General features: G+C 34.4%; 1 protein-coding gene across 3 annotated transcripts; it reads left to right on the top strand.

Annotated features, from left to right (window-relative positions):
• The first annotated feature begins 1,300 nt into the window (after window positions 1–1,300).
• LOC149081014 (transmembrane and coiled-coil domain-containing protein 4-like) lies at window positions 1,301–21,035 on the top strand. 3 transcript variants are annotated; one of them, XM_089237749.1, is made up of 14 exons: window positions 1,301–1,410; window positions 2,943–3,063; window positions 3,495–3,552; window positions 6,812–6,953; window positions 8,366–8,498; window positions 8,917–9,014; window positions 9,932–10,075; window positions 11,578–11,697; window positions 11,798–11,962; window positions 14,150–14,286; window positions 17,776–17,860; window positions 18,700–18,817; window positions 19,527–19,644; window positions 20,203–21,035. In XM_089237749.1, the coding sequence occupies exons 1-14, from the start codon at window positions 1,362–1,364 to the stop codon at window positions 20,632–20,634; spliced, it is 1,920 nt and encodes a 639-aa protein (XP_089093875.1). In that variant the 5' UTR covers window positions 1,301–1,361; the 3' UTR covers window positions 20,635–21,035. The 3 variants fall into 3 exon arrangements, with proteins under 3 accessions (XP_089093875.1, XP_089093877.1, XP_089093876.1); XM_089237750.1 differs by having other exon boundaries at window positions 1,401–1,486; window positions 20,203–20,729; XM_089237751.1 differs by lacking the exon at window positions 2,943–3,063 and having other exon boundaries at window positions 1,366–1,410; window positions 20,203–20,729.
• The last annotated feature ends 6,392 nt before the right edge of the window (window positions 21,036–27,427 follow it).

Genomic DNA, 27,427 nt, shown 5'->3' with positions numbered 1-27,427 from the left:
GTTGGCATTTCAACCCTGTCGGGATTTCGTCTGTCGGGATTGTGAACGGAACCCGTTCTCTACACCTTAGGCATTGGTAGAAAGTCGGGTCTATTTACTTATATATGTCACAGACAAGAAACTGCTTGCAGTGACATCTAACGAGTCTTTATATGCTGAGAGAACATGTGTATTAAAGAAAGTGTATTGGGCTTTTACACATTTTAGGCATTGGTAGAAAGTTGAGTTTGTTTACATATATTTGTTACAGACAGGAAACTGCTTGCAGTGACATCTAATGAGTCTTTGTATGCTGAGAGAACATGTGTATTAAAGAAAGTGTATTGGGCTTTTACACATTTTAGGCATTGGTAGAAAGTTGAGTTCGTTTACATATATTTGTTACAGACAGGAAACTGCTTGCAGTGACATCTAATGAGTCTTTGTATGCTCAGAGAACATGTGTACTGAGTAGGGTGACCATACGTCCCGTATTTCCCGGGACAGTCCCGGTATTTTCTGTTTTTTTGGCCGTCCCGACTTTTTGGCAAAAGTGTCCCGGTTTTTCCCGTATTTTAGACGAAGCCTACTTGAATTTTTATTCTCTATTGAAGTCAAAGATTGACATTATTTTTCAACTCAGAAATTATTTTATGATAATTACTACTATATATGAGAATATTAATCTCCCACATTTGTCATGGTGAACGTTTTTTTTTTTCGTGGAATACATTTTAATCCACTGCTACTTGTGATAATGCATCATTTCCCGCCATTGTGATTTTCCGTAATCTCAACAATATTTGGCAACTTTGTTTGGTTTTGGCGATTATTGGCGATGTCCCGTATTTTCCCGTATTTGGAATCCCGATGACCCGTATTTCTCTCGAAGAAATATGGTCAGCTTAGTACTGAGGAAAGTGTATTGGGTGGGCTTTTACTGCATTTTAGGCAGTGGTAGCAAGTCCAGTCTGTTTATTTACATTTGTCACAGACAAAAAACTATTGTTAGTGACATCTATGGAGTCTTTATATGCTGAAGTGTCATCATTAGCAAACTGACCATATTTGCTCGAGAATAATGAGTTAGATGGGGTTTTTAGACATCATAATCATCATCAGAATCACTTTGAGAAGGGTCTGAGTATCACTTTCTAAACATGGAGGAAAGAATTACAGTATTCTTCTGGTGCATTCTTTCCTCCATGCTTTCTAAAGCAGATGCTAGCTAAAGATGGTGCTGGTCTGGGTCCCGACCACTGAGCGATAAGTAAACTTATTTAACCAAAAGCCCTGTATAATTATTTTTGGAGTTGTATTGTAAACTTTTTTTATTCCAGGGTTGGCATCAAAACACACGGATAAAGACGTCAATATGTGTCATGGCTGATGAAAAAATCGGCGTTGGGCCATCCAAATCACCGGCCTTTAGTAAGTGAATTTACCGCTTAATTTACGTGAAATCAACACTTTATGTTACGTTTAAATGTAGAGAGTTCCTTTCTAGGTAATTAAAGTTTTTAATATCAATTTAAAATAGCTTTTCAACGGTGTGAAGTTTCAATGTTTGTTTAGCTGCATTCTCATGTATTTTTGGGTTGATTGCTTTTCGTTATAATTTTGTACTACGTCAAAATCGTTCAACGTGTCTTTACTCACAATTTTGAGAATTTATTTTTTGGCATTAAATCTTTGATTTTTATTTTGGGGGTGAACTCCTTCAACTAGTTTGGATGATAACTAATAAACCAGTTGAATAGGTTTGTGTTAACCGTTTAAAGGCCGAACTGTGAACAAAACACTTATTGTTTTGGAATTTGAGGTCCTTTTGCATGCCTATACATAGATCAACTTTGAAATTTGAAGAAAAAATTTATTTTCTTTGTTTTTCACGATGTTCCATGAATGCAACATATGCACTTGGGGGAGAGGTGAAAGCGGTAACTGGTATCACCTATATTCTCATGATCATTTATTTCTAGAGTATTGTAATCACATGAAATTTTCTATTTTCCAAATTCAAATTCGAAACACACACAGATTTTTTTAACATAAAAATGAGTGCAGAAAAATCAAACCATCCTTTCGTCGCAGACAATATAATGGCCATCGGATGACCTGACATCTTTTTTTTTCAGTTGGCAACGTGGAACTGGATAAATAATTAACCCCTCCTTCATTTAGAAGGGCCGTAAAACCTTGCCCAAAATAATTCACTCCGAACTCTGAAAAACTCCACGTACAAACTCAGAGGGGAGGTAGAGAGCATTGTTAGGAATCTTAATCACATAGGAAAGCATGGTCAGAAATTCTCCCCCCTCAAGTGATAAAGAGACACAGTAAAAACACAATGCAGTATGAAGCATTTTTTTACCCAAGAAAAAAAAAAAGAGTACAATAATAGCTACAAGCATTGCAAAAAGTATTCAAAATTCCACCCATTGGCATTGCGGCATGCATGACATCTATGGCGCATAGATTTCTGAACTTTTTTAAAGATACCGGGCATTTTGCAGGGATGGCGATTTGTGCCATCAAGTCCATGTCTAAATCTACTGGCATTTCGTAAACAATGTCCCTCAAGTTAGTATGTGATCAAAAGAGTGACCTAGAGGGTGTGCAAGCATCTGTTTTGGTCATTAGTTTTTTTTCCTTCTAAATTCGCCAAATATTGTGAGGAATAGTATTTTTGTCTACTATTTTATTACTTCCTCTACTATTTCTCTTAAGTTTTTTGCCCCAACAGCGTGATGTTTCATGAAGGCATTACACATGAAAAACGAAAAATCAAAAGATAATCCGCATCTAGGAAGTTTCTAGCTTTTAAACTTGGATGCTCTACTGCTTATACGTCCAAAATTGCTGCAATTAAAGTAGTTATTGTCGAGTGGCTAACATGTGAATGCATTTTTTTCATTGCGTCTTGCTGGCATTTATTGTATGTATATATTTTTCTTTTCCAGTTCGAAAGTGTCCAATTGTATACAAACCCCTCAAATCCATCATCACAGATGCTGGCGTTTATGCTTATTGTGCCATATGTGCAATATCTTTACGGGACCTTTTCCCTGAAGAATGGAACAGGTGCGGCCAAATTGTTTAGTAATTTTGAAAGTGTTAAATCTGATTAACATATACTTTGAAATAATTAAATCTATCAAAATGTCTGATTTAAATGATAATATTTCCGACAATCCCTCATATTTTTAGTTTAAATTTTTATCGTAATATTTTGACAATTCGGCTTGATTAGCGGATTAGCTTGTGGGGAATCGGTCAAAGCCATCCACGGAGTGAAGGTTGTCAAGGATACACAGTTAAGTTGGGTTTTGGAACACGCTGATGATGGCCACGCTTGTTGTTGTCAGGGAAGATAGTTTTTGTATTATTTTATTTTGTAATCTTTGTAGTCCTGCCATATACATTTAAAATAAAATATATTTTTGTAAAAGATGTCATCACTCCTCCTGCCATTCACGCACCTATAAGCTCATTGTTTCAATATATATTTTTAGGTCTTTCAAAGAGGAATGTCTGGCCAGGCACATCTCGCACGTTGGTTTACCCAAACAGGTATTTATAATATGCTACATAATCGCATTCATTAACCCTGAACATTTTACATCTTTTTTTTTCTGCCATGACTTAAGTAAAATCTCAGATATTAGAATAATTGAACAAACATTCAAATGAAATTTACAGTGTTTTGTACCAATGCTGAAAAAAAAGGGATTCATTGTTACATAGCAGTTATTCTAATGAATATTTCCAAACAGTTTCGATTCTGATTGACAGGAGACATTATCTGTCAACTCATATTATTAAGTTTTTTTTTCCAAATTGAAAATTTGACTTTTTCTTGGTAAATGTTCCAGCTGAAACTGAGCTGCACAATATAAGCAAACGATATAAAAAATAATGGATGCATCAGTAACTCAAATGCACGAGTTAACAATAATGTCTCTTGTCGGGCAGAATCGAAACTGTTCGGAAATATCAGAATCAAAAATATTCATTAGAACAGCTGCTAGGTAGCGTTGACTCCTTTTCTTCAGCATTGGTGCAATGTAGCCCTGGATTGCAGTACTTACGATACTCACTTAGATACTTATTTGTGACTATACAACTGATATACAATATATTTGACTATACAAATATCTTGGGGTGAAGCGCAAGTCATCAGTGTCAGTTCATTTTCCTCTCAATGTTTCCCCAATGCTAGTGTTTAAGTTACGGTACTTAGTTCTGCTGTTGTGCAGTCGTATGGTCATAATGACGGACTTGCATCACAAGGACTCTAGGTTCAAAACTCGCCAGTATTATTGTGGTGATCTGTGTTGAAGTTGGTCTTCTGTGGTTCTCAACTTTGAGGAGTGAATGCAAGCTGATCTCCCCAATTAAAAGTTTCCCCACAGACATTTTTTCAGACCCCCATTTTGTTTCATCAAAAACCAACATTATATGGGGTGGTCGTTATATTGAAAGAAAAAAACATAGGATAGTCGTTACATAAAAACATTTGGGACATACTGTGCTATTGGTCATTATACTGAGTATTGACTGCAGTTAGCAATAGACTCTGCCACAAAGCTTGGCTAAAAGAGATCTCGACGACAGGAGAAGTCCTGTAGCAGAGTTATGGTGTTCATTCAGTCTCTATAGCAGTGTTTAAGCTGGATAAAAAATTCCTTTCGCAAAAAAGTGAAAATGGGGGGAAAAGCTTTAGCAAAATGCTACGATGCTAAGGGGCCATTCAAGTATTACGTCAACAGATTTTTAGCCATTTTTGACCCCTCCCCCTTTGTCAGCAAAACACTGACCCCCTCCACCCCCTGTCAGCAAAATTTAGTCACATCATATACATGAAATACATAGGAATTCTCGTTATAGAAAAAATATTCTCCCAGAGTGAGTCATTTTGCTTAGCACCTTGTAGGTGAGCAAATGAGATTGTATGGTGGTGTTAATTTCTGGATGAAGCTAGCCTCTGTTTGATTGGGTTGAGTTCACTCGCTCTGATGGATTAGATGAAAACATTCAGCAAAATTTAGTCACATCATATACATGAAATACATAGGAATTCTCGTTATAGAAAAAATATTCTCCCAGAGTGAGTCATTTTGCTTAGCACCTTGTAGGTGAGCAAATGAGATTGTATGGTGGTGTTAATTTCTGGATGAAGCTAGCCTCTGTTTGATTGGGTTGAGTTCACTCGCTCTGATGGATTAGATGAAAACATAGAAAATGCAGTTGATGCTTGTTATAATGCCATCCCCCATCATTTCATCAAATCGAACATTATATTAGGCAGTCATTATATCAAAAGGAAAACATATAAGATAGTCGCTATACAACAACTATTGGGACTTGTTCTTTCGGTTGCTGGAATGGAATGGTCGCTATAATGAGTGTTGACTGTATAAATATTGTATGGGGGAAATATATATAATTTGCAACCGTTTGTGTCATCTTGCGTAGCACCTTTATTTTATGAACCTTATATGACAATATGGGTATGTATGTGTATTGTGTACATGAATACATGGAGAATAGAATGAAAAAAAAAACTACAAACATGCATTAGAAATGAATTACCATTGCGGTTAGATAATACCAAGGAAAGACTGGTGTATATTGACTCAAAATTGCAAAAAAAGGAACCAGGGCTGAATGCATTTCGGAACTATATAAAGTTCCTTCATCAGTAGCAAAAAATAATAGTGAAAATACTCCTCATAGCGGGAGTTACTGGCTGTTGTAGATGAAAAGTCGAATTCAAAATGAACTGGCAACAAGAGCAAAGGAGGAGGAGAGAAAAAAAAATGGCGGAGCTAATCACAAATGAGAACGTGATAGTGATGCTGATGGAGAAAAAATAATTATTGTAGAAACTGTTGCCAGATTTTTGAGAAGGGTGGTGTGCTAGTTAGGTCGTTGACCAACTGGTTTTTGTTGGTGTGGAATGATTCGAAGAAGTCCAAGTCAGTGAGGGGCATTTTTGAATAATTTTGGCAGAAGTCAAATTTATGGTCAAAGGACCAGCAATGTTGGGTTATGGATGAGTGGTTAAAGTCTTGGTTAGTTATGTATCTTCTATGCTCGTTTAAACGCCATTTCATTGCCATTTAGTTTGGCCTATATATGATAATCCATATTGGCACGAAATGCTGTAGATGCCCCAGTTGTTGAGGGGGTCAATGGGATATTTTTAGTTTAGAGAAGCTGAATTTATTGATGGGGCTGAAAATCAGAAAAATTATATTTTCGAAGGATTTAACAATTTGTTGGCTGGTTTTTGGGAAGAAAGGCAAAATGATCAAGTTTTTGTGTTTAGGCTTGGTTGCGAAGAGTGTGTTTTTAAAAACACTTCCGACAGTCAAACTTTCCTTTATGATCAAAGGACAGTCCGCATGCATACACAGTGAATCCCGCCCACAACGCTTCTCAAAAGAAGGAGAAAACCATCAAAAGAAATGTTGTAAGTGGGAAAACGTTTTAAACGGGATATCTTGATGAGTAACAGTAAAAGTTATGGTTATGAAAATAAGGCGCACCAAGTGCGAAAATATGCAAAATTAAATGTGCGGAAAACTAAGGGGGGAACACAGGATCTAAAGTTAGCAATAAAAATCTTTTAATTCTGTGAAAGTAATGTAACTTAGACCCCTTCTGATGATGTATATCAACAGTTTTTTGTAAATAATGAGGAAAAATTTGAAACTTCCACTGGTAATTGCCTTTTCACTTTAGATAAGAAAATCTCTTTAAATTGATGATAGTTATAAAAGCCTTATCAGTTATTTGCATTTGATGTTTTTAATATATTTATCAGGTAGTTCATGTTATGTTCGCCTTCGTCAATGGAGAAGGCGGAGACGTTGATCCCTTTGTTATGGTTTTAAAAGAAGAACCTGGTTTGAATAACAGTTGCATTAGAATCATTGAAGACCTTATTCTCTTTGCTGTTGAAGGAGGTTAGTTATGTGAACCCCATTTTTCCCTCTGAACTGCTTCAGTGTTTTTAGATAAAATTAGTTTTCATGTCATTTGACTTTTCAGTTACAGATTTATTTTTCCGTTATTCTTTTGAAGCCTGTGATGTTGCTTTTTTTGTATCATGCAAATTGATTTTATTTCAGTTGTGTAATTGTCTTCTAGAAGAACGTATTAAACATGTTGCTCAAGAATCACAGCTTTATTACTACTTTTGATATAATTTTACATTTAAAATAGCTCACTACACAGTCTTTGTGGGAATCATTGATCGATGACAATATATCCTTAGTAATCATTTTCTCAAATCCTTTGGAAATCCTTGTACAGTGTGGAAATCCTGTATGACAATGAACTCTACAACTAAGAGTGCCTGAACTCCGAATAATAATGACAATTAACCAGAGTTACTTCCGTAATTTGTTCTAAGACTAATGTCATAAGTCATATTGTTTTTCTTTGATAATGACTCACTTTCCTCAGGAAGAAGGAAAAAAGTGTAGGGGTGGAAATGTGCAGATTTTATTTTTATTCATGTATTCATCTTTTTTAAGTGAATATCAAGGATAAATATTTCCGTTCTAATAATAGTAAGTCAAAAGTCCTCAAAACTCGCTGAAAGTATTACATGTCTAATTAATAAAAATAATTTTTAGTAAGTACGAGATGGCACAAATGTGGGGTGAGATAAGTTGAAGGAGAATATAAGGCGGGGATATTACTATATATAATGTAGATGTCACTCCCCTGATACACCTCTCATGGTGTTGGGCATATGCAATATCAACCTTTCGGGAACAAGGGGAGGGGCACAAGGAATTTCTTCAGTAGAAATTGTGAGTTATCAACCTTCAAAAAGCATTTAAATTTACTGAAATTGAATAAAATAGCATATAAAAGGTATTTTCTTTTGGTAGTTAAATTTTTTTACGAAAATATTTGAATTTTTTTTCAAATTTTTCTTCCTTCAGGAAGGGGGGGGGGGAAGAGACAATTCTCTGATGCTCTCTCCTGCATACACTTCTGCATTTGCATAGTGTTAATATATATATTCTATTTTCCTATTTATAATAAGTTATTATACTTTACTCTAGTCCCTCGAGCTTTGTTATGTGAGAGTTTCATTGTATTCCTTCCAATTTGCGTTGTTTTCATATTTAAATGAATTTTGTAACCTTTGAAGTGCATTGATGGTTTGCTTCTATTAATTTGTATGCTTACTCAAGGCTTTGCAACAGGTAAATATTGTACAACATCAAATAAATGCATATAGCAATAGATCAAACAAATTTTTATTATTTTGCATGAATCCACTTAGTTGATTGTATATAGGAACTTGCAGCAGTCATTTCACAGCTTTCTCTTTTAATTAAATTTGATTAAAATTTTATAGGTTCTTATGATGCCAGAATGCGAGTTTTAGTTCTACATATTGCTTGGCTTCTCAGGGTTGCGCTACCTCTTGTTGAAATCTATGAAGAGTCTGTAGTCGAGATGTTGACCAATGAAGTACAAGAAATGACAGAGTGAGTAGGGTAATTCTTGATAAAAGGCAAAACATAAAATTATCGATCAGGAGGAACAGCTCTGTAAAAACAATCCGTAATTTACTATGTAAACATGAGTCATTTTGTTTAAAAAATATTAACATTACATAGAGATGCTGTTGATTAATGCTTATCAGTGGTTCTATTTTTATCATTAATAAATAAGGCCAAATATAGTCGAAGCTTGATTTTATGAAACTTCAATTTATGAACTAATCTTCTGGTCCCCTGCAATATTCCTATAAACGTCTTTCCCATTTACAAATTATTTTTCATGTCCGCAAGGGTTTGTGAAAACAAGCATCAACTGTGTAGATGTTATTTCAATCTGATACAATATCTGTTAAGAATGTCTCTGTATAATATGGTCTCTTCATTTTTTAATTTATGTACATAGTGAAGAAATGAAAGAAACTCATCGTCGTCAACGTAACAAAAAGTTAAAAAGATATCTCTTGATAGGTGTGGCAACTTTAGGTGGCGGGGCTGTCTTAGGTAATTCATTATTTTGCATTACTCCAATAAATGTGTTTTAAAATAATGAGTTTTGTATTTATAGCTTTTATGTTATCTGATGAGACTTTTGCAGCCATTATGTGGGTTATCAGCCTTATAAGTTTTTGTGAGCTACAAGGCTGCAGTGTTTTATAGTTTTGCACTATAAATATTTTTAACATCTCTCCAACACGAGTTGGTGGTATCATCAGGAAGCGTGTTTGCAGACCTTTAATTTAAGATCTTAAACACAATCTTAGATCTTTTAGTGGTCTCTGCCCATATTTATTATTAATGTATCAAATTGGCTTGAATAAAGTTTCCCTGTTCTATAGTTGAATGTGGTTGGTTGATGAAATTCACTTTCTGTTAGGAATGCTCCCATTCATCCACTTGGAGGGAATTAGCTGATTGTGTTATTTTGCTCTTGGCTGCTGAATGAACAAAGTGCAAGCAAGTTTCCTGCTCGTCAGTGTGAGGACCCACACCCAATTACTTGACACCTCTCCCGTTTCTTGCTAAAGCAGTTTAGATGTTTGTGCAGTTCTATCGTTTCCCTGTACAGATTAAAGAAGAAACCCTTTTTTCTTATCAACTGTTTCCCCTTAAATTATGATTGCATGATAGTTATCAGATTATTTTATTACAGATAAATATCGCCTACAATGGTCTTGTAGTATAGCAAACTTATTTATGTAGTCCCCATGATCAGCATTATCACATTATTGCAACACTGTCGTTGACATGCAAATTTCAACATAAGGAATTATATAAATCCTATGTGAATTTGTTTCTACACAGTGGTTCCAGATTGACCATTGAAACATAACTGATAACTGTTTCAATTAATTTTTTTTATTTAAATAAATATTAATTTATTTAAGACTTTTTTTTTCATACTCATTCATTTCCTTCAGGCTTAACTGGTGGATTGGCTGCTCCATTCATGGCTGCTGGTGCTGGAGCAATCATAGGTGGAGCTGGGGCCGCAGCCCTGGGATCTGCAACTGGTATTGCTGTCATTGGCTCATTGTTTGGTATGGCTGGTGCGGGTTTAACAGGTAATAATGTTAGAAATGAGTCAGGATTTTATCCACTGTTTGCAATAACAGTGAAATTTCTAAAAAATATTCTACTACTCATTTGTTTTTTTACAAAAATTAAATTCCTTTTAGTCTGTATGCTGGAGATAAAGGACACCATGTCTGTTTTTGTTGATATTGAGATACAGATATTTATTTGCAGTAATTTTATTACACTACACATAGGTATAAGACACATATTTAAGTCATATTATTTCAATAAATAATTGATATATTCACTTTCAGAGCTCCTAACATTCCGGATTCAGCTCAGCAATGCTGGATTTCACAATGTGTACAGAACTTCCGTATTATGAATTCATATTGCTGAGGTTTAATTGTCATTAATGGTTAAAATAGTACAAACTTAGAAAAAAAATGAAAAGAAACATTAAGTTTTCTATTTTTCCTGCTGCCACCTTCCCTCTTCTTCATGAAGTGACCTTCACCCCTATTTACACAGAGAAGCATACTAGGTACAGTTCCCTGTATGAACGGTAGCCAAAGCCATCCAAACCTATCAACATAAATATGGCACTGCTTTTTTTCCATGCATGTTTGATCGCATGACTGGTGATAGGTAATACAATCACCATATTTTTTCAAAGAGAAAATTAAGATGTTATTAGTCTTCTGATGCTTGCCATATTTCATGGCAAAAATTACAAAAAATCAGAATGTATGTACCGGAAGATTTATAATTTCACCAATTGTAAACAAAATTCTTAATTTGTTGCTAAAAATTACAGATGGATGGGATATTGAGAGCTTTTATAAATCTAAGGTTAATCAGAATGATTTCATAAAAAAACTTCAATATAAAGAAAATGTCCAGTAAATATCAAATTCAAGGAAGCATCATTGAAAAAATGGCTATTTCTTTAGAATAGTTAGATAGCAATGGGTAACAAAACATATGGTAATATCCCCTAAAATATAGGTTATATGTTCACTTTATGCATTACTTCTTAAGTTGGCCATATTATGGCCAAAAAAAATTCATGCAAAAGTACATTTGCTGGATTATTAAGCAAATTACAGGATTTTTGTCAGGAAGTTACAGGATTTTCACTTCTTGAAGGTTGGCTAGACTGCACTTTATAAAACAAGTGAGCTCTACAGAAAGACATAGTAAAAAAAATCTTCAAATGGCTCTCCTGTAAAATTTCCCTTTTGTGACATAATGCCCTTTACTTCCGACTCACAGAAGTATTAATTAAAGGGTGTTTACTTTTTTAAAACTTATTTTCATGCTTCATACAATCACATTCATTTTTTCCCCAGATACTCATTTGTTATAATAAACTGTGTATGTCTCACATCAGAGATATTGACTGCCATTTTCATTAGTTTTTTACTGCAAACAGCAATAGTCACAACTCATTAAGATGGGCTTGCTTAAAAGCACAATTTATTTCAGTTTTATATGCAATTTTCTCATGTGGGGAGGTATATATATTTTTTCCTTTTTTATATCCAAGGTTACAAAATGCAAAAGCGTGTTGGTGACATAGAAGAGTTTGCATTTGATACCCTCACTGATGGTCAACAATTACATGTGACACTGGCAATATCTGGATGGCTATCTGAAGAAGGAAAAGGTTGAGAAAAATTTCATATATAGTCACACATTTCCTTCTTAAAATGTGTAATTGTAAATGGAAATGATGTCACCCCTTGTCTTTGTGAATATGATTGCAGAGGCATTCCAAGAACCATGGCAGTCTCTGATGTGTTCCAGGGAGCAATACTGTCTACGTTATGAATCCACTTATTTTCTAGAACTTGGTCGAGCAATGGATTACCTGTTTAGTTTTGCTGTTTCCATGGCAGCCCAGGAAGCATTGAAATACACAATTTTATCAGGTAAGTGAATCAGATAATTCTGTTGGTTTTGGAAATGGCGTGTGACACAAAATATGTGGTGTTAATTTATAATTGTTTGATGATACCTTATAATTTTGTGATGATACTTTATTATTATTACATGATTCTTCTAAACTTTATTACTATTTATTAGTTGACCCTTTTCCATTTTTAATTTGATTCATCAGAATGAAGATTTCTCAAAAATATCACTGGACTGAAATGAAAATTTCATGCCCAGTAGCCTGTAGAATAGCCACTGTAGTCATGGTGACAGACTTGCATCGCTAAGACCACACCTGGTGACAGTGTGGTGGTTGGCCGAAATCAGTTTTCTGTCATAGCCAATCTTCCCAACAGACCTACAGATATTCAATCGAATGTCCAGTGCAACTGTTAACTTAGGTTTTCTTTATGGTATTCGTTGTTTCCTAAAGAATTGAAACTTCAAAAAGTAGTCTGCAAATCTGATTTTTCTTATCTGAAATGCTGCTTACTAATGGCATTTGAAAATCTGTCAAGTTGCCTGTCTTTTTTTTAGATTTAATTTTGTATCGATACATTCAAAAATGGATGAGAAAGACAGCGGTTTAATCCTTTATTTTAGATGTCATCATCACCACTATTAGAAGATTGTTTATCATTTCCTGAAATTGAGATAGTACATTAAATTTGAATAAGACCACTAAGAAAAGAAAAAAAAATTCTCAGAAGAGCTTAGTTTTTTATCTGTTTGTCCCTTTATTCCGGGGTGTACTTTGATCTCTTTTGATGTATCTGAACAGTGGTAACAACAGTAAATTGTAAATTTTTTAAACACTACTGTTGGACAAAGTGAAAGAATGAGGAAAAAAGTTTAAACTATTGTTGTCTAACCATTGAAAAAAAGAAGGGAAACAGTTTTCAGTTGATTTTTTAAGCAGAAAAATGACTGGCTTTGAAATAGCCATAAAAGAAAAGTTTTCACTTAATTGTTAATTGCTAGCACACAAATAAGACCCATTTTTTTCCTTAGGGGCCATTCAAGTATTACGTCATCATCGATGGGGGTTTGGATAATACTTACGTCATCAACCACCATTTATGAAAATATGAAATATTTTTAATGGCATCGTACTCGGTGCGCCAAAAACGAGAAAAACCTTTCGATAGTTTGTGGGCACTTGAAGTACCATTCCCCACTATTGATAAGTGCTCCACAGAGCCACTTTAGTGAATCCAATTGATCTGGAAATGTGTTCGGGCTGCTTAAGTGCTCTGGAACTGCGCCATGCATCACTCAAGTGATCCGTAATTATATGCCGCAGATCACTTGAATAATCTGAGAATGTGCTGCGGGTAACTTGAGTGATGTAGAACGGCACTGGAGGCCCCTTAAGTGATCTAAAACTATGTCACATGTCACTCAAGGGATCTCTAAATGTATCATGGATCGCTTAAGTGATCTGAAAATGTGCCACAGCCCGCTTAAATGTTCTGGAATTGTACCCACGTAAGCGATCTGTAAAATTTACGAAATTAGGTTTTGAGAAGGGCCAGCCGCATCAGATAACCCCCAGAGCCATATTCAGTCCACGGGCCAAAGGCCTTTGTGCGATTTATCATTATATCGCTTAGAGGGTGGATCACAGTGAATTTATTAAAGATAAATTTTGAGTTCATAGCCTTCGAATAACATTGAAATTAACAGAAATTGATAATAATGATATATATAGGTATTTTCTTCTGAAATTTCAATAAAAAAAATTTTTTTTTGCATTAAAAAAAAACTAATTTTTGATAGTCGGGGAAGGTCACAAGCCCTTTTGCCCCACCCCCTCTGTACGTCTCTAATCCCACCAATATACGTTATAATTCTGAGGGGCAGAGCTGATGATGAAATTTTGCTGACAAGGGGGGGGGGTCAAAAATGGCTAAACATTTGCTTACATAATACTTGAACGGTCCCCTTTACTGGGAGAAAAGCAAAAAGTACATTTCAAGGAAGGGGAGAGGGAGCTAGATGTAATTTTTTTAAACTTTGTGAGTGGGAATGGCACAATTTTAAATGTCATATCCAGGAAAAATTAACATGATCAATGAGGGGGGGGGGGAGAGTTCAAATCGTGAAAATTAGTGGGAATGTTCTAAGCAAAATTCACTGTATATGATTTTATTTCCATTTTTCTAAAAAACATTATCATTTAGGTATAATAACTGCCATCACATGGCCTGCAACCTTAATAACAGTTGCCGGTGTTATTGACAATCCATGGGGAGTGTGCATAAGACGTTCAGCTGAAGTTGGAAAACATTTAGCAGATGTTCTTCTTGAGAAACAACAGGTATATGCAACAAACAAGTGTCATAAAAACTTATTCTTCAATTTTTAAATCTATGTCAATAATCAGATTCATCTCGATACATGTGTAAACGAAAAATTTCTCTTTTCTTTGTTGTCAGCATTTATCATAAATCATTGATAAGTAGTTGAACATCCCAACCAATCCTATTATCTAAAAATGATTGGAATGGTTTAAGGCTGAAAATTGTCCTCCAAATAATTTTCTCTTGAATAAATGTAGTTATTCATGACAATAAAATATTCAAGCTAATATGTTTTAACTCTGCTTTCAACTTCAATGATGCTAAAAACAACGCACGCTATTTCTGCTTCATGTTAAAGTTAAAAGCCATCACTAATACATAATTTTTGTATTTATCTGAAATGTATGTGATTAATGCAAAATTTGTTTTTTTGCAAAATTTTGATAATTTACACTTTTTAAAACGGAAATAGGCCATAATTTTGATGAACACTCGTGTTCTGGCTTGTACAATGTGGGTTCAGTTGGCTGTTGTTTTTGAGCTCTAAGAACTATGGAACTAATCAATAATTTGGACGGGAGTGGGGAAGAGGGTCGAACTAGTCATTTGTGAACGTTTTCTGCAGTAAGTCGGTAGACTACTTAATATTTTGTTGATGGGGGGAAAGCCAGGAGAACTCTTATATTATCTTTGAACATTATTATCAGAAAGCTTCTACAAAACACCTTTTCTGAAAAATGCCCCATGGGATGAACTCATTGATGGATACAGGGCTCCCACTTTTTATACTTTTTGGTAAAATGTCCTACTTTCTTGGTTTTGTCCTACTTTTCCTATTTTTTTACGAATTCCTATCAACAAAATTCATGTAATTGATTTTAATTGAGGAGGGAAAAATGATATATTGCCAGACAATATAAATGTATTAAATTGCAATTAATCATTCTGCCAAAGCAGAACTTTTATCATCATCTTTAAGGTTATTTAGGGGTGTATGTGGACCATTTGGTTCATTAATTTTTCGTTTGCTTAGTTTGAAGGTTCAACAAGTAGAGTAGTCATTAAAACTTTTGTCTGGATGGAAAGAATAATTTTGTATTTACTACTTCATGGTTTCGGACAGTGACTAACATTCATCATTCCAAATTATGGTCCACATTTTGTGTATAGGTGAAACAACAGTTTGCATAACAAAGCAGTTGGATACATGGGCCTATTCTAGGTTTAGTGATTCTGATGCTACCCAATGTCATTCAATTTTCTTCTGTATTTTTAGGGCATGCAGAGGCATAAACAATATTTGCAATGTTCAGCAAAAAGCTAGAAATGAGAGTGCTTCTTTTGTTAAAAACAATTACACTGGCATTGAATAGTAAAATGTAAACAAATCTCTTTAAAAAAAAAAGGATGGACAATGCAGTAAAACCATCCAGTTCACTTAATTTACATTAGACCTTGTAATTTACACATTTTGCATGGTGTTTTAAAAGTGGTCTCAAAAGAGCATCATTTTTAAAAACTTACATGCCTTCATAATTTGCTGTGTGAATTATGAAGAGAGATGTATTGAAGAGAGTTGACAGACTAGATTGTGCAAAACTTCAAAAAAGTGTAATTTATATTGTGAAGACTGACAGGAAAGAATTATCTGTTGCTAGTACACTGTTTTGACCAAAAATTGTTTTTCTAACCAAGTTTTTTCTGTCAGTTTGCTTTGGCTTGAGTCAATTGTATAGGATGCTGAAATAGTGCTATGAATATATACAGGGTGATTCAGAAAAAATGGGAAAAGCTTTAAGAGGCGGTAGTGCACACAAAAACAAAGACTTCTCATCAAAGAATGCATGGTTTAAAATGAAATGCCAACGTGCTACAGGGCGCAACATAGTAAAACCAAGGATACAAGGAGAAAACTCAAGAATAACGTGTATATTAAAAAAGCAATTTTAATGAATAATTTACTATAATTGCTGAAAAGAGCTACTGCCAATGGAGATGCAAGAAAAACAGCAGTGAAGGAGGGATTGGTGAATGCTCTGTAATGTTCCAGGCATATCGCAAACCTCCCCAGCAGCAGCCGAAAGTCTTGTGATTAGGTCCTCTTCACAGTCAAGAGTCTCATACATCAGACTCTCCAGCTGTCCCCACAAAAAGAAATTAAGACACGACAGATCGGATGATTGTGGTGGCCAAGCTACAGTACCACCTAGTCTGATCCAACAGTTTGGAAAAGTGATGTCCAGATAATGCAGCACCTTTTGTCCAAAACAGTCTGGAGCTCCATCGTGCTGGAACCACATACATCGCCAGAGGGTATTTGGAAATTCCTCCAGCAAGTCTGGCAGCACCTCTTGCAGAAACGTCCGGTATTTGCTCTCATCAAGGCGTTCTGGCAGAAGATACGATCCTAATAGGTGGTTGCTGAGGATTCCTGCCCAAACATTGATGGCGAAGCGCTCATCTGGATATGCGGCATGTAGATTTACAGATGCCCAAACATGTTTATTGTTGGTATTAAATGCACTATCTCATGCAAAAGTGTATTCATTGGAGATGCTGCAAAATCTGGGCGTGCTGCACCCTACTGTAGGAGCCAGTGGACAAAGTCTACATGATGAGCATAATCTTCATTCAATGCTTGGACTTGTTGAAAATGGTATGGTTGCAACCTCTCACCCTTTCAGCACTGGTCATGCAGTGGATTGTGGCGCAGCAAGGCTACAACCTACAGCTCATATGCTTGAAGTTGGCTGATCTGCCACCATCTCCAAAATTTTGTCTTCCTCACCTGCTGTTCTGGCAGTCCTTGTACGACCTTCATCAGACTGGGAATCAAGAAAGAATCCTGTTTTGCACAGCTGCCGATGCAAGCACACAAATGTTTTCTGATTGGGCAACCCTGTGGGGATAACGGCTCACCATGCATTTGTTCTGCCTCTGTGGTACTTCCGTTTGCAGCTCTGTAAATGAAATTCATGCCTGCTTTTTCAGTATTACTAAAGTGTGCAATTATCCCATACGTTACAACTGTTAGAACGATTGCACGCTATATTAATTTCACAGGGCTGGCATCCATGCTTTTCATTCACTGTGATGCAGATTTGCATATGGTTCGCCAGGTTACATTTGCCTGCATGGTGTTCTTTTTCATCCAATAAACTTCAACAGGAATGCCGTTGTAACATTTGTGGAGCGGCCGTTTCAAAACACGCTAGCTCATTTGCGCTTCATACTAGACCATGCATTCTTTCATGACAATTTTTTGTATTGGTGTGTACTACCACCTCTTAAAGTTTTCCTGTGTCATCCTGTATATATATGTATATAAATTAAATTAAATAAAAAAATAAAGAGAGAAAAACTTCTTTTTAGGGAATTTTTTTTTTTATTATGCTTTGATTATGTTGTTTGGGGGATTTCAAATTTAATAAAGTCCCTGGTGAATTCAAAAATTTTCAAATGTATTTTAGTATGAATAGTAAAATGAAATGTTTTTCACATTGTAGGGGAGAAGGCCAATAACACTTATTGGGTTCAGTCTTGGTGCCAGAGTTATATTTTACTGCCTTCAAGAAATGTCTAAAAGAAAAGGTATGTTGTGTAAATTTTTTTTCCGGGATTTCGCTGATGGAGCTAACTTATGGGGAGTGACTATTTTTTTTTGTTGTAGATTACATATATTGAGAACCTTATTGTGATTTATCATTTTGCCTTAACCCCTGAAGCCCGGAGGAGATTTAAATGGAATCACCATTTTTCACAGTTGTATAGTGAAAAAATTATAACTTTTAAAGTAATCATTGAATTAATTTGAAATATTTTATGTTTATAAAATAACATCTTGTCTATAGTATTTATTTTATTGTATCACTTGTATTACCTAAAAATTTATGACACTTTCTTTGGTAATTTTTTTTTCTTCTAGTGCTGCCAAAAATGGGATTTATAACTCAGCCTCCTGGCTACAACAAAGAACTACCAACCTAGTTATACAGGGCATTTTAGCTCACCAGACTATAACATATTCTTTAGAATAATTATACAGGGCAATACAATAATATCCCGGATCCCCACATGTTAGGCAGCAAATGTTCAACACTCATAATAAAATATGATAATACATATAACTTATCATATGTATTATATATATAAATTCATAATATAATTTATATATTATGAATTTTATATTGTGAAAAAAACATAATGTCCCAAAATACAATAAATTGGTTAAATTTAGAATGCAATTTCTGACCGAGAAGAATGATTAGATTCAGAAGTTTAAGGAGCGTACTGGGTATGTATGGTGGCGCCATACAGTGATTTAATTGTGCATACTGGGTACATTGGAAGGCGCTGAGTTGTTTGGTTAATCCCTTTTTCTTCCTAAACTGGATGATAGCTAAGATATAACAAGATTGGATTTTTTCCAGGGTGCGAGGGAATCATAGAAGATGCTGTTCTTTTGGGTGCTCCAGTTCCAGCTCATTTACAGAGTTGGAAGCCTTTTGCTCGAGTAGTTAATGGACGCATAATAAATGGTTATTGTAGGTAAGTCTGTGGATTCATATCTGGTAATTTTATTGCACACATGCACATCTTTCTCTATCTGTATCCATTACATGACTACTGATCAAGACACAGTGAAAAGCAAAGTAGAACAAAATGTGGTAACATTTTTTTATGATAAGTGCTTAGAATTGAGCCAAAAATTATTTTTGACTGACTTTTCTTTATTAGTTAAAATTTTCTGTTCTGTCAAGTGAAAAAATTGACAAAATTCTTTACCTACATTATAGATGTCTTTTTTGTCTCATGTTGTATGTAAAGTGAACATTGACCAGAATGCCAACATTGAATTCCTTTTTTTGACTCGTATTGGCAGATTCCCCATAATGTTTTTACATAGAATTGTCATCCACATTTTACACTGATTTAGCTCAGCAATCACTGACTGGAGGTGTGTGGACTACTGATGGTCTTTGCAAAAATTATGGTTGTCTCTGGAACTATTTTGGATGTTATTTGCACTTTTATGTTCATTATGCCCTATCTTTATAATCTGATTTATTTTTGTGTCACCAGCACAGAATAGACTAAAAAATTACACAAGCTTGTTTCATATGAATGAAATATAGATTTAATGATCAATTATTTCATCTCCATCCCATGTTACCACATGATTCACAGATGTATCTCTATTTTATATTTTTATGTTTGAATTTTAAACGTGAGTCAAATTTTCATTTGTTGCTTCCAGGGGTGACTGGCTGCTGAAATTTCTATACAGAACGTCATCAGCTACTATGAAAATTGCTGGTTTACAGCCAATCAAATGGGAAAACAGGAGAATGTGCAATGTTGATCTCAGTGATGTTGTAAGTAGTGAGCTGTTAAATTTTGCAAATTATGCAGCTGATGTTGTCCGTTGTGATGTCTATCATGATGTGATCCAAACTTGGTTGATATCATTTGGGCCTCAGATCAGTTAAGAATAGGAAAGAAAAAATATTTTAAATACAAACCTCTACAAAAAAACTCTATATTATATCTGATATCTCAGTTTTAATCTCATATAATAATTTCACAGTTCCGTAACACCAATTTTCGATAGCTAGGTACTTAAAAGTCTTGCAATTGTTCATGTATGAAATCACTGGATGGACTTGTTGTACTGGAGTTCCATTGTTGTCCAGTGATACCGTTCGTAAAGCACTTTTTCATCATTTAACATGGAATTGTCTTCAAAATGAGAGCCAATAAAACTTTTTCATGGTGATATTCATGTTCAGCAGGTAAAAGTAATTTGGAATTGTGTATTTTCATGTTGGGCAAATTTTCATTGTTGCCCAGTGTTATTTAATGAATGGGAAAAAAAATTTTGTCCTTAAGAGCTCCAAATATATTTACCTTAATGTATGTTCTCTGTCTCTCAGGTTTCTGGTCACATGGATTATGCCAGCAAAATGGATACCATTTTAAAGGCAGTTGGCATACGGACTCGAGATGAAGTGCTGGATTCAGATTCAAAACTCAGAAAATCCAGGTCTGATCTCCCTAGTGGTTCAGGAAGACGGACATCTGCAGGGATGTCTTCCCAGATAAAGCACAAATCAAAATCAGACGGAGATCTTCACTTGACCTGCAATGTACCGGTTAGCTCAGAAATACATATTGAACGGGAACGGTCACAGTCCTTGGACAGCGTCCTCAGCAGGTCAAGCACATGTTCCACTGCTCAGCTGAACTCTGGTTTTGGAACTCCAGATTCCACCAGGCTCTCCCCATTGTTTTTTACCAAGCACATTTTGCCTGCACATGTCAATGCCGAGATGAAATGCATTAAGCTTAGTTCTTCACACGTATGATTATATACGTTATATTAATCAAACAATTTTTTGGAAGTCTTTTTTTTTTTTTGAATTTTGAAACATTTTTATATCTTTTTAAAGAAAGTATTCCTTCCCAGATACAACCCAAATGAAATGCTAGTTTTTTTTTAATCACATTTGCTATTAAGGTTGCTTTGAAAATATTTTTTTGAATATCAGTAATTGAAATCAGTGGAAGTGTATCAAACATCAAAGTAGTTGCAGAGGGAGTTTATATTTCATAGTTCTTCGTGCATACATCTTCTTACACATTCTATGGAATAGATTTTTTTTTAAACTTTAGTTTCTTCAATAGGAAGGCATGTGCTTTGTATTATAAAATTCTTTATATAATGGTTTTTATTAGGGCTGGTCCGATTAAATGGGTTGGTTAATCGATCAATTGTTAATGACAGTTAAAAATTTTAGTGGGATTAATCAACTTGATCAATCCAATTAAAATTTTGTTAAATTTTTTATTAAAAGTTTGTTGCTTATTTTTGTCCATTCATCAAGACTGATTAGATGTCTTAAATTAATATTCCTAGACATAAAACATTTCAGACAAGTGACCATATTTAAAAATGCTTGAATCAATATTTTGATCAAATTTTTTGATCTGGGAGAAATGCATATTGATTCAAAAAAATAAAGGTAATGATTTCAGTTTTAAAATCAGTTAGTTTCAGTTAATAGCACATTTGTGAAAATATTTTATTAACATTTAATTAATCAGTCAATTAACATTTTTTGACTAACCAGTTAAAAATTTTAATTGATTCCTACAGTCCTCTAGTTTTTATATGTGTTTGTAAAATGTTAAAAAAAATTGGAGGGTGATAGTACCCATTAGGACGAACAACATTTACAACAAAACCTTAAGGATGAAATACACTCGGAGTATAACAAAATCATAAGTTGCACAATCCCATGCAGATCAGAGGAAGACTCACAGTAGACGAGATGCTCAAAGTGATGCTAACCTGCAAAGAGTGTCCTTGCACAGTTCACATTGGCGAATAAAAGACTGGGGCACCCTTTCATAGACTTGGTTGATCTTGTCTGCTGCAACAAGGATTCGTGCAACAAGATCTTCCACAGAGTCTACTTTGAGTCTTTTGTTGATCTGCACAGGATTGTGCAAGTTATGATTATGTTATATACAGGGTGATTATAAAAAAACTATCCCGACATATGGGCCCCTAACTATCATACCATTCACAGAAACTGAATGAAATTTTGGCATAAGGTATTTTGATGTATGCGCTCAAGAATGATATGGAAAACAACAGTGTCACTCTAACAGTTACGGTTATAGTGAGAAAATTTCGAAAACATCAAATTGCAACACCAAGTTTTTTGTATTGGAATGTGATCTCCATTGTGAAAACCCCTAAATAGCGTTCGAACGGCAACTGTAGCATGAAAATCACCGGCGGTAGATAGGCTAAAAGTGAGGACAACCAATAAGGACAGAGAAGAAGCATAAAATAAAGCATTTTATTGTGTTTCACAAATTTTCCACATGACCTTGTGGAGGACTAATCAGGCTGGGAAACGGTGTGACGAATGAAACGAACATTAATGCTCTGGTGCACGGCAAAGTCCTTTTTCCTTGCCTAGCTCCGGGGATTTTCGTGCTACAGGTGCCATTCCAACGCTATTTAGTGTTTTTCAGTATGGAGATCGCATTCCAATACAAAAAACTTGGTGTTGCCATTTGATATTTTCGAAATTTTCTCACTGTAACCGTAACTGTTAGAGTGACACTGTTGTTTTCCATATCGTTCTTGAGCGCATACCTCAAAATACCTTATGCCAAAATTTCATTCAGTTTCTGTGAATGGTATGATAGTTAGGGGCCCATATGTCGGGATAGTTTTTTTATAATCACCCCGTATATATATTTTTTTCACATACTCTTAGTGGATTGTGACTGTAGGTTCCATTATAAATATTGTTTGTATTGATGGGTGCCATTCCCCCCCCCCCCTCCCCATCAATTTTTTCTAAATAATTCATGAACACCCTGTATTATCAATTAACTTGTTATTCTTTTTGCATGCTAAAGAATATTTCTTCAAAATAAAGGTGGAAGCATAGATTCTGCCGATAGTTCCATTCATTATAATTATTAATGACTATAATCTCATTTTATTTTTCCTATTTTGTTTTGTTATTTTATTTGGTTGTGTAGTTGTTATTACAAAAATTTCTCATTAACTGTGATTTGTTGGGAGATCTATTTATATATATTGTATATTTTTAATAATTTATTTGTATATATTTTCATAGGCCCTATATACCTACTTTGAAAATTATGTTGAAATTCATTAATGGTGTCTTTGCCTGTTTATGCTACCACCTATTTTCTTTTTGTGAGGTATGTTGGGTTTGTGTGCATTCTCCAGCTAGTATGTTTTTCGTGGACCAGCATTTTACTCATTATAAGATGTGAAAAATATATTTTGTGACTGTGAAATATGACACAATGTCACTTTTGGTGCGGTATCGGCATAACAACTATTTTAAATATATTGGAATTCTCTTTTACTCAAGTATTATTATTTTTCCAACTGGACTACATTTGTTATTGATAGTCCTCACGTTAGAGAATCCATGATATATTTTATAAAGAGAAACAAAATATTGATATATATATATATATATATATATATATGAGTGATAAATAGTATTTCACACATTTGCTGTTCTTCCATGCAAGTAGCACCGACATATAGGCATCAACAATGCAGCACCTAGCCTATTATATCCACTCTTCTCATCATTGGTTTTTGATAATCATCCTTGAAATGAATATTTTTTATATTCATTTTGACACATAATTGCAATTGGGCCTTGATTCTAAGCAAATATTGTTAGTACCTACCTCTGATAACCAAAACCCTAAAATACTATTAATCTTATCAGTTAAGATTAGTATTATTTTAGCATAATACTAATTCAGATACTATCAATCTCAATCAAATTTTAAAGGTTAAATAAAGTCATCAATGTGTTGGTATGATGTAATAATTTGAAATTATTTTCATGCAAAGAACATAAAATTTTCATATTGGTTTACTTCAGTGGATCACATTTATAATGTTTCCTAAAAAACGGTCATGAAAAAACGCTGTGAGAGCACTCAAAATGAGAAATCTTGATGAGTGTTAGTGGGGTGACCACAAAAATAAGTTCTACTGCGTGGGGAAATACTGAAAACGTGGGAATGCCATAAACGGGATCCACTGTACTTTAAGTAGAATTTATTTATACTACCTTTTGAATGTTACTCTTTTTGAAATACATACAGTACCTTTATTAAGGCTCTTGCTACATGCTGAGGTTGTATTTAAACCAGTTTGTAGCAATGTAAAGTGTGTTTTGTACTGTTTTAATGCACCTACTTTTTCAATATCAGTTTCTGAGAAAATCATCTCAGATAATACAAATTTTGGTTAATCACGGTCCTACTGTACATACACAAAATCAATCTTTCGAAAGAATTATGAATTACAGTCTAATTCTGTTATAATGAACGTCAAGAGACTTGAAAAATTACTTCGCTAGAACAAAATTTTTTGTTATAAAGGAATTCCAGGTTTTTGCATTGCTTCTATGAAAACTTACCTGGGGAATTAGAAAATTGTTCGTTAAAATGAGATTTTCGCTATAGAGGTATTCATTGAAACAGGATTCGGCTGTAGTAAGTACAGTTAATAACATGGATCTCTCAAGTGATTTTCAATAAGCAATCAATAAGCTAATATTGAAGATACTTTTTGTGCTTATAACAAGAAGTCTGTTATATAACAACAATTTTTCTTGTAATTGTAAGCTGTTGGTATAACAGGCTTTATAGGTATTATTTATTAAGTATACAACAATTTAAGCTCAAACAGATTAATAAATGCATGTGATTGGGACCATTTTAGTAGAGTTGTGAGGTTGAGGGCGAAATAATACAATATAAGCCCTTGGTGTTGGTACTAATTTAAATATAAGATAATCAGGTGGGCATTCTCTGTTACTGGAATATTTCAGTCTCTGCCTACGTTGTACTCATGAAATCAGAACCTGTTCTTTCAACACAGTGATGGGGACACAGTGTATTAATGTTATATCTTGCTTTAGTGTTAACAAATAGTCAAATTTTGATGGAATCTGATTGTGATCACTAAATGTTTTGTCCTTGTAATGAGATACATTAATACATTACTTAGGTAAAAGTAATGTATCACTAATGTATAATACGTGTTGCCAGCCACATAAAAACGTATTGAGGACAGAGTAAACAAAACAAAAAACGAAAAGAAATGGTGCCCATACCATCCCTGTGAAGAGAGGAATTATTTTTGTAGCAAAGATTGTTATGAAATGTTGAAAAGATGTCCCGTATAGATTGAAATCACTGATATTTTTGAATATTTTGATCAATTTCGTTGATGCAAAGTACCTTGAAATGAGAGTAAGTAATGAGAAGTTACTCAATAAGAGTCGAATTTGGTAAAACTCTGATAAGCGAAATCAACTATTTTCAAGAACCGCAATCTCTTTATGTCCTGCCAATGTCTCCATACAAGTGAATATACTTTACAAACCAGATTGTTACAACTATTTTTCTTTCATATCACTCGTCCTTTGAAATGAAGCAATTTTAAGCAAAAATGCTTAATATCAAGCAGTTTTAGAAATTGAATCTTGCTGCAGTGACATCTACAGCCTATATTTGTAATAGGCATTATAATTCAATAGAATATTACTGCACCATCATTTTTTTATATTGATCAGAATTAACATATTAATTTTCATTCATGCAATTATGATTTTTTATGGAATTAATAAAGAATATTACTTTTGATTTTTTGCAACAAAGTTGCGAGAAAACTTGAGTTACGTACAACGAATGTAAGTTAGTAGGTTTTATTGAATATTTTTTTTGTCTTCCCAAACATGATTTATTATAACTTTGTTGGACTATTAATGCAGTGAAATCTGTCTAGCATGGGTGCTCTATAAAGACACAAACCTATCTTGAATGGAAACAATTGATCAGAGGTGCACACCTTTCGACCCACGGGCTAAACATGGCTCATTCCACCTAGTATTCGATGTAGTCAGCGCATGTGTTTTGTAAAGAAATCATGCAGGTATACTCATAATATGATGTATACCTGCCACTGAACATATAATAGACATCAACTGGTCACCATATATATATATACCAGTTTTCGACTTACGAATGGTCATCGTATACATATGTACTGCAAACACATATGACGTATCTGGCCCGTGGACCGGAAACATAGTGCATTCCTGCAATAGATAGTCCCGCCAATGATTAGGGCCTTGATATTTACCTTTATGAAATAGGAAAAAAACTTGTCTCAAACAGAAAATTATTTCTCTTGACTTTTTCGTTTCACATAGGTTCCACTGTAATAGCACAATAGACCTCTGGTTGCAATGTTAATTTCCATTGAAATCACTCGTCCCATATGTGTGTATCATTAGTATCAGTTAAATCTCATCATTAAGTGACTTTTGTTTATTCCTGCTAGTTTGAATAGCCTACATACATATCTTCTCATTTTCACACGTTAAATAAAACTTTAAAAATGTCAATTCAATCCGAATGTCTTCCACGAAATATTGGTGAAAACTTTTCTAAATTCCATAATATATTTCTATTCAATCAATTGAATTTTTTTATGAATTAAAAAAAACTGGTCACATATCATCAACCTTTCTTAAACTTCAAAATAAGTGAGAAAAGAATCCAGACATGATCTCAATCACGCTGCCCATTCAAAACCTTGCTATTTTGAGATGGTAATAACAGTGTTTTTTTGTAACACGAACATATCAAATATGACTTCCAGTATTGTATAAAGCCAACGCTTGTTACAAAAAAAACGAACTTGTTGTCTAGTGTGAATTTCAGGATTGTAATAGTATTTTTACATTTTTTTTAAACTATGGCTTACTTACTGAAGTATTTTCGGGAGAAACATACTATCATTTTGCCAAATGCTGTCTAGAGATGTATTAGGAAAGGGGTTGGCAACTATTTTGTTTCTGGTCAGTTTAGTTCAGGGCTTGGCTAATCAGCTTGTGCTAAATCCTAAGGCAAGGGTAGCGCAAAATCAATTTTGTGATTGAGATTGGATTTTTTGGTATCTACTGTATATACTCGTGTATAAGCCAAGTTTTTTGTGGAAAAATTCATTCCTCAAGTAGAGGGTCAGCTTTTACTCGGGTCAGTTTTTGATGAGAAAATATCGGGCCCCGTAATCAGTAGTCATTTTTGTAGCAGTGTTCGAGAAACCGGCATTGGATAATGTTTAAGCCCCACAGAACCGATAATGTCAAAGCCGAGGTAAAGAAATTGACTTTGGTACCAGGTGGGCTAACATTGATTGTACAGCCTTTAGATGCGAGTATCAAAAAGCCTCTCAAAGACTATTTAAAGAATTTGTGGATCAAATGGATGAGTTCCGATGATAAAGAAACTACAAAAAGTGGTGCCTTGAAAAAACCTGACATTGGCCTAGTGTGCCAATGGGTACATGAGGTGTGGAATTCTGTTTCTTCCAAAATTATGATCAGATCCTTCAAAAAGTGTTGCATCAGCAATGCGATGGAAGGAAATGAAGATGACATCCTCATTGAAAATGATAATGCGACGGTCCAGATGAAGATAAAAACGATGAGCTTAGAGACTCAGAAGAAACAGATTAAAAAGTTAGAATCATTTTCTATTGTGAATTTCCACAAGCATTTTGTA

Source organism: Pholcus phalangioides, unplaced genomic scaffold (assembly GCF_987345545.1).
Source record: "Pholcus phalangioides strain wild (caught in Gottingen) unplaced genomic scaffold, Ppha-v1.0 ptg000010l_1, whole genome shotgun sequence".
NCBI classification, from domain to species: domain Eukaryota; kingdom Metazoa; phylum Arthropoda; class Arachnida; order Araneae; family Pholcidae; genus Pholcus; species Pholcus phalangioides.
The sequence above is the reverse complement of the archived record's forward strand: the minus strand, read 5'-3'. Positions and strand labels throughout refer to the sequence as shown.